The 8,226-nt window shown below is 45.6% G+C and overlaps 1 protein-coding gene across 1 annotated transcript; it reads left to right on the top strand.

Annotated features, from left to right (window-relative positions):
- The first annotated feature begins 6,051 nt into the window (after nt 1-6,051).
- LOC119362563 (momilactone A synthase-like) lies at nt 6,052-7,400 on the top strand. Its single transcript, XM_037627805.1, has 2 exons — nt 6,052-6,157; nt 6,267-7,400. Exons 1-2 carry the CDS (start codon nt 6,129-6,131, stop codon nt 7,153-7,155), a joined length of 918 nt encoding a protein of 305 aa, XP_037483702.1. The 5' UTR covers nt 6,052-6,128; the 3' UTR covers nt 7,156-7,400.
- The last annotated feature ends 826 nt before the right edge of the window (nt 7,401-8,226 follow it).

Here is an 8,226-nt window from a genome sequence, read left to right as displayed (position 1 = left end):
GGGCGCCGCGCGGGCAACGCCCGGCCGCGCCCGCCGGCGGCAGCGGCGAGGGGGAAGGGGGGCGGGGACTCGCGGGGAGGGGGAGGGGTGGGGAGCCGCCCCGGTCGCCTCGCTCGGGGAGGGCGACGCGGGGGGCGGGGGGGAATCTCCACAGTGTTTAGAGATGTGCTTGGAAAACTAAATCGAAATAAGCACATTGTCTTGTAGATGAACAGCTCGAAGCAAGAGTTTGGCCGCAATAATCTTCAGACATCATGCAGGTGTTTATCAGGGAGGATCAATACTCGTGGCAGAAGGAGTGATTGATCTAACCTGCGTTGAGACCATGTTGTGCCATGAAGCCCTATCCTTTGGCGCAAGATCTTAACATACATTCGGCAGTAATTTTCATCATGTGACTCATCGATGGTGGTGAAGGACATCTTGGAAGGAATCCAAGGAGCGAATTCTATGGTCATTGCGGAGATTCGGAGTCTGCTTCCAAATTTTAGTGATTTATCTTTCTGTTATGAGTGTAGACAATCAAATGCGAATGCCTGAACATAGAATTTTTTTTGAAAAGGGAGACTCCCCGGCCTCTGCATCAGAACGATGCATATGGCCACTTAAATAAATAAAATAGGTTCAACAATGTCATAGAGTCTTGAAACAAAATAAATGCGAGCTCACACAGAGCCTCAACGCCAAAACAAGAAAAGGCCATAACGCCACAACCGGCTGGCAAAATAAAGATAGGAAAACTAATTGTCTATCCTATTACATGACCGCCATCCAAACTGGTTGAAGATATCCCGCGCTACCATCTCCCATCGGACAGATCCAGTAACCAAACGGCCCCTGGCCTCCGTGAGAGTGAGTAAGGACCACATACGGATCAGCGCCGTAGCACGGAATACAACCTGCAAAAAATGAATAGTAGTTAATCTGTTAAAAGCCAAATCATTTCTGCAGTTCCAAATTGCCCATAACAACGCACAAACTCCTACACAAATATGTCTAGCTGTATCGGACTCTATCCCATCCAGCCACGTTCCAAATAACGACCCGACTGAACTTGGAGGAGTAATATTAAAGGCAATTTGCACGGTGCGCCACAGAATTCTCGCCAACGGACACTCAAAGAAGAGATGCTTAATGGTCTCGTCCTGAGCACAGAAACTACACCTAGTAGATCCTGTCCAATTGTGCTTAACCAAGTTGTCCTTTGTTAAAATAACCTGTTTATGGACAAACCACATAAACACTTTAATTTTCAAAGAAACTTTTACTTTCCAAACATGTTTGGAACTAGGAATGACAGTCGAGTTAATAACATCGATGTACATCGACTTAACAGTAAATTGTCCAGACCTAGTAAGTTTCCAACACAACTGATCGGGCTGATGAGTTAGCTGGACTTCCATCAGTCTACGCAACAGATGAAGCTAAGCTTCCCATCTATCACCAACAAGCACCCTCCGAAATTGAATATTAAGGGGAATGGACTGCATGATCGTTGCAACTAACGCATCAAGTCGCTGGACAATACAATACAGGGTTGGATACTGTAGTGCCAATGGTGTATCACCCAACCAAGTATCCTCCCAGAACCATGTATCGTTGCCATCACCGACAATAAACTTTGTTCTATTAAAGAAGGCTGCCTTAACTCTCATAAGCCCCTTTCAAAACGGCGAATCAGTTGGTCTCACTGTTACCTGTGACAAAGTTTTAGAATGCAGATACTTGTTGTGGAGAATCTGCGCCCAAGTTGCGTCAGTCTGAACTGAAAGCTTATACAACCACTTGCTAAGCAGGCATCTGTTCTTGACCTCAAGATTCTCGATACCCAAACCCCCTTGGTCCTTTGGTCGACAAATAACATCCCACTTGGCGAGTCTATACTTTCTCTTAAGTTCATCATTCTGCCAAAAAAATCTTGATCGGTAGAAGTCTAGCCTTTTCCTAACCCCAACTGGAACCTCAAAGAAAGATAGTAGGAACATCGGCATACTCGTAAGCACCGAATTAATAAGAATTAACCAGCCTCCATGTGACATAAGTTTGCCCTTCCAGCAACTAAGATTCTTTTCAAACCGATCTTCGATGCATTTCCACTCTCTGTTCGTTAGCTTACGATGGTGAATGGGTATACCTAGGTAAGTAAAAGGTAAAGCCCCTAATTCACATCCAAACAATTGCCTATAAGCCTCTTGTTTCTCCTTGGCTCTACCAAAGCAGAACGACTCGCTTTTATGAAAGTTAATCTTTAACCCGGTCAATTGTTCAAACAAGCATAACACCAGCTTCATATTTCTCGCTTTTGCCAGGTCATGCTCCATAAAGATGATTGTATCATCAGCATACTGCAGAATGGACACACCCCCATCAACTAGGTTGGGCACCAAGCCACCCACCTGACCAGCCTCCTTTGCCCTACCTATGAGAATTGCCAACATGTCAACCACAATGTTGAACAAAATAGGGGACATTGGATCTCCTTGCCTCAGGCCTTTGTGTGTCTGGAAATAATGCCATATATCATCATTTACTTTAATTCCAACACTTCCTTTTTGCATAAAGGATTCTACATGGCGTCGCCAAGCCTCATCAAAACCCTTCATACGTAAGGCCTGTTGAAGGAATGGCCATTTGACTTTGTCATACGCTTTTTTGAAATCCACTTTGTAAACAACCCCATCCAGCTTTTTCGTGTGGATTTCATGGAGCGTTTCATGAAGGACCACTACCCCCTCAAGGATATTCCTGTCCGGCATGAAAGCAGTTTGGGTAGGCTGCACAATAGCATGCGCGATCTGTGTGAGCCTATTGGCCCCGACCTTTGTGAAAATTTTGAAACTAACATTAAGAAGACAGATTGGCCTGAATTGCTCAATTCTCACAGCCTTTGTTTTCTTAGGAAGAAGGGTGATCGTTCCAAAATTGAGCTGAAAAAGATGAAGCTATCCAGCAAACAGATCATTGAACAAAGGCAACAAATCCCCTTTAATGATATGCCAACATTTCTTATAAAACTCCGCTGGAAATCCATCGGGGCCCGGCGCCTTGTTATTTTTCATTTGCGAAATGGCCTCAAGCACCTCTTTCTCGGAGAAAGGAGCCGCAAGAATATCATTCTCCACCGCTGTGAGTTGAGGAACATCCTCAACCCTGGACTCATCCAGAGACACACAGTTCTCATCTCGAGGGCCAAACAGCTGCTTATAGTACTCGGTAATATACAATTTTAGGTTTTCCTGTCCTACAATTGTACCCTCATCTTGCTCAAGCTGAAAGATCCTCTTCTTTCGATGCTTACCATTAGCGATCATGTGAAAGAATTGAGTGTTCGCGTCCCCCTGAACTACTCGCCGGACCTTGGCCCGCAACGCCCACTTCAACTCTTCTTCCCTAAGAAGTTCTTTCAGCCTCAATTCCGCGTGAAGCTTGGTATGAAGATCCGCGGCCGACAGTATCGTGGTTTCTTCTTTTACATCCACGGACTGAATAAGGGAAAGGAGCCTTTCCTTTTCAACCTTATAAATCCCGCTAAGATGTTTAGCCCATCCATGTAGGAAACTCCTCAAATGCCTAATCTTATTCTGCCAGCGCTGAAGCGCAGTCTTCCCTCCTGAATCCTTAGCCTACTCTCTGGCCACGAGATCAAGGAAGCCTTCTCGTTCAAACCAAGACATCTCAAAGGAGAACACATTCTTGTTCCCCAGGTGGGTGGGCTCACCAGAGTCCACAAATAACGGCGTGTGGTCAGAAATACCACGGGACAAGGCCTGGACTGTTACTAGAGGGAACATAGGTAAGAACTCACTAAACTTAGTTCCTGGTCGCCATAGGTTGCTTTTCGAGCCACCTTTCCCCCCCCCCCCCACCCTCAACTATGTAAACAATGTTGTGATTCAGTAATAAAGTTCGGGTATTCCCCTAAAAAGATAACCACTATGGGAAAAAGAGAAACTGGTCGGATGAGGTCGCCGCCCAATCGGTTTTTGTTTTCGTTTTTCTCCTGCTTTTTCATTCCGTTTCCATTTTTCATCCTTTCCTTCTATTTATTATTCTAATTTCCTTTTTTTCTAATTTCGTGAACATTTTAAAAAATTCCTTTTTTTTCAAATTCATAAACATTTTCAAACCTGCAAATAATATTTGAATTCACCATTTATTTGCAATCTGTGAACAATTCTTAAATGAATATATTTTTAATTAATGAGAATTTTTCGAAAACCATGAACTTTTTTGAACTCGCAAACATTTTTTGAAGTTTCAAATATTTTTTGGAATTCATGAATAATTTTTGAAAATAATATATTTTTCAAATTCATGGATATTTTCTTAATCATGAACAAGTTTTGAAATTTCTGAATATTTTTGAATTTGCGAACATTTTTTAAATTTCATGAATATTCTTCATAAATTATGGAAAGTTTTTTAAGTCTGAGATTTTGTTTTTTCAAATTAATGAACTTCTGTTTAAATTCTTGATTTGTTTACACAAATTCGGACCATTGTTGAAATTTGTGAAAAATGTTAAAATTCATGAAATTTATTAGAAATTTGAAACAATTTTAAAATTCATGAACATTTTATGAAATCCCTAACATTTATCAAATTCGGGATTTGTTCCCTGAATTTTAGAAGTTTTCTCAAACTCGTGATTTTTTTTACATTTGTGATATTTTTTGTTATTTGGGACATTTTAAAATTTATATATTTTGAAAATGCCCTTTTTTCAAATTCATGAACAGTTATTGAAATTCACAACATTTTAAAATCCGAACATTTCTTTAAATTTGAGATTCATAATAGTTCTCAAAGAAAAAAAAGTCCGCACATGGGTCGCAAAATGCAAGTGGGTTTGCATGGGTGTGCGATTGGTGGCTATCTGCCGACATACACGGCAAGTTGGAGCTCCCGGATGAGGGATCGCTACGCAACCTGAGCTAGGCGCTCCGGACGTTGCATGAATCACGACACATTTTTTTTTTGAACGGAAGGTCAAGTGTGCGAATGAGATGAAAGTATTCTTCAACTAGCTGGGATTTAGAATTTAATGGTATCGATTTGTTATACTACATGTTGATTAAAAAATAATGAACTTGATCAAAATTTGTAAAGTTTAACTTTGATAATGTCTGATAAGCACTACATTTTAGGACGAAGGGGTATAATTAGCATAAGTATTCGTTGTGAACTAACTTGTATTTGAATGGTTAGTAGGACAGTGATATCTCAGCCCATAAGGGTTCAAGTCCTAGACTTGACATTAGTGTTCACCTTAGAAAAGAAAAATAGACACTGATGCTTGCATTTTTCTGGATTTATTCCAGTCCCTCTGATAATGTGTGTTCAATGAAAGGGGACGTTCTCATCGACTACGAAGGCATCTGTGACGATTTCATCAATCTTAAGGTGATGTGCCGGCTCAATCTTTCGGAGTTGCTCATAGAGGTAGAATGCACGTGCGTGCACTCATAGTGATGAGTGCAAAAGAAACATAAGTATTCACTCTCCTCTGCTAATATTTTTTCAGTTTTGCTAAAACTCATCTAGATGAGATATAATTTGGTACCAAATTATATCTTATCTAGATGAGTTCGAGTTACTCCCCGCCCCGCCCATCGTTTAAGCATTCTAAACTACAGCAAGCTACACTATGCTATACGGACCCAGAGGATGTCACTTCGGCTATAGCCCGGCATGGCCAGGTCCTGTCTTTGCATTGCATGCTTGGGTAAATGCACGCTGCGTCAACTGTCCTTCGGTGAAAATGTAGGACTGCAGCGCAGATGAACACGGTGAAATGTCACGGTCGATGCATCGAATGACCTTTTGCTTTGGTCCTAGTGTGCAGACGGCATCTTCCCGGTGCATTCACCGAGTTCCCAATCGGTGAAAGAATCCAGGGTAGGGGTGGCAATGGTGTTTCGCCTGTCCTGTCAGTGGAACTGTACAAACCCGGCGTGCCCGTGTCCTTTGTCCGCATGGTTGCAACTTGCTACGTCAGAGCCCACATGGCGTAGTGCAATGATCCATATCGGGCGGGGCGTACGTGGCGGGCCGTCGCCCGGATAAATATCGGCTGCTCTGTCGTCTCCTTCGCCTCGCCAAGTCGCACTTCGCCAAGATCCACAAAGATGATCCGAGCGGTGCAGGTCGTCACCAGGTAACGCCGGCGTTGGTTTCGGAAGAGAACAGCAAATCTACCTACGCCCTGCATGGCTGCATGTGCGTGCTGATCTTGGTCTTGGTGTGTGCGCGCGTGTGTGTTGCAGGGTTGAGAGCCGCCGGGCTGCGCGGGCGTCGGTGGCCGGCTACGCCAGCCGCTGCGGCTACTCCACGGCCTCGAGCTCCCAGAGGTTGGCTGGAAAGGTGGCCGTGATTACCGGCGGGGCCAGCGGCATCGGCAAGGCGACGGCGGAGGAGTTCGTCAGGAACGGCGCCAAGGTCGTCCTCGCCGACGTCCAGGACGACCTGGGCCGCGCCGTGGCGGCCGAGCTCGGGCCGGACGCGGCATGCTACACGCACTGCGACGTGACCGAGGAGGCGCAGGTCGCCGCGGCGGTGGACCTCGCCGTGGCCCGCCACGGCAAGCTGGACATCATGCTCAACAACGCCGGCATCGTGGGCTCCCTGGCGCGTCCCCGGCTGAGCGATCTGGACCTCGCCGACTTCGACGCCGTCATGGCGATCAACGCCCGGGGCGTGCTGGCCGGGGTCAAGCACGCGGCCCGCGTCATGGCGCCGCGCCGCAGCGGCAGCATCATCTGCATGGCCAGCGTCGCCGGCGTGCTGGGCAGCGTGACGCCGCACCCGTACAGCGTGTCCAAGGCGGCGGTGCTGGGGATCGTGCGCGCCGCGGCCGGGGAGATGGCGCGCTCCGGCGTGCGCGTCAACGCCGTCTCGCCCAACTACATCCCGACGCCGCTGGTGATGCGCATCCTGGAGCAGTGGTACCCGAAGGCCAGCGCGGAGGAGCACCGGCGTATCGTGGAGGGGGACATCAACGAGATGGAGGGCGCGGTGCTGGAGCCGGACGACATCGCGAGGGCGGCGCTGTACCTGGCGTCCGACGAGGCCAAGTACGTCAACGGCCACAACCTCGTCGTCGACGGCGGGTTCACGGTGGGGAAGGCGCCCAACATGCCGGCACCGGCGCTGTGAAACGAAGCGAGCTCTTTGAAATAAATTTACGTCGTGTTGCATTGCACCAGAAGTAGAACCACCGAGCATTACGTTTTTGTTTCAGAATTGAAACAACGAATTGTCCTCGATGTCGAGGACGTGCATACGCTGACCCCATGCGGAAATAGATGAGAGCAGCCCGGTTGTTGTTATCTTTCTGGCTACTAACCGGATCCGTATGTGGTGCTTACTACACCAAATGAAGACGTGCATTTCCGTGTCTCTATTTGCATCCACTAAGAGACGATAGATCGGACTATATTTAACAAGTCCGGACGTCGACCTAACAATGATATTTGTGAGACAGGGGTTGTTTGCACGTAATTCCCATTGTGGCTGATGTAGCCCCACGGAGCTAGGCTCACACTTTTTTAACTCCTTTGGAAACTTGTTGGCATCATACTGAGAGTGGCGTTTTGGCACACGGAAGCACACGCTTCTATTTTAAAAATATATATTTGAAATGGTAAAAAAATTAAACAAAAATTTAGCGTGTACATCTTGATATTGTACATGCTTGAAAAGTCGTTTCACGAAAAATCAACAACTTATGTGTCGCCTATGAAAAAAATAAAATCCGGCGTTAAAAATAGTTTTCACAAGACATCTTTTTGTCTTTTTTACGCGAGTCACAAAAAATGTCAGTTCTCTTCCCGGAAGCACCAACGCATTTTCGCATGTTGGATCTCCTTTCTAATAGTTTGTTCGCCAGTATAGATGTGGGGGTGATAGAGGGAACAATACGTGTTGAGTAGAAAAGATCAAAATATGGGAACTATGCCGGATGACAACTAGATTTGTCTCTCTTTTCTTAATCTTGAACCATGTTTCAAATTTATGATTGAAATTTTATGAGACGGTAGATACATGTTTTGTCCATGTACTCGATGTTTTCAAAATTTTAAAACCCTTTTAGTGGCGTTACCGCAAGCATGGTAGTATCCAAAGGGATGATACAACTAGATTAGTTTATTTTACATTTGCATGCATTAGTGAGGAGGCAAGACAAACGTCTCAAGTGGTGACCAACACACGGCCATTCACCAAGGA

This window comes from Triticum dicoccoides, chromosome 2B (assembly GCF_002162155.2).
Source record: "Triticum dicoccoides isolate Atlit2015 ecotype Zavitan chromosome 2B, WEW_v2.0, whole genome shotgun sequence".
In the NCBI taxonomy this organism is placed as follows: domain Eukaryota; kingdom Viridiplantae; phylum Streptophyta; class Magnoliopsida; order Poales; family Poaceae; genus Triticum; species Triticum dicoccoides.
Note: the sequence above shows the minus strand (reverse complement) of the source record. Positions and strands in the feature narration are given on the sequence as shown.

Bases quoted from the DNA above. Each gene is read 5' to 3' on its own strand.
- LOC119362563 (XM_037627805.1), top strand. From the start codon at position 6,129: ATGATCCGAGCGGTGCAGGTCGTCACCAG. The intron at 6,158-6,266 runs GTAACGCCGGCG...TGTGTGTTGCAG, and splicing joins GCGGTGCAGGTCGTCACCAG to GGTTGAGAGCCGCCGGGCTG.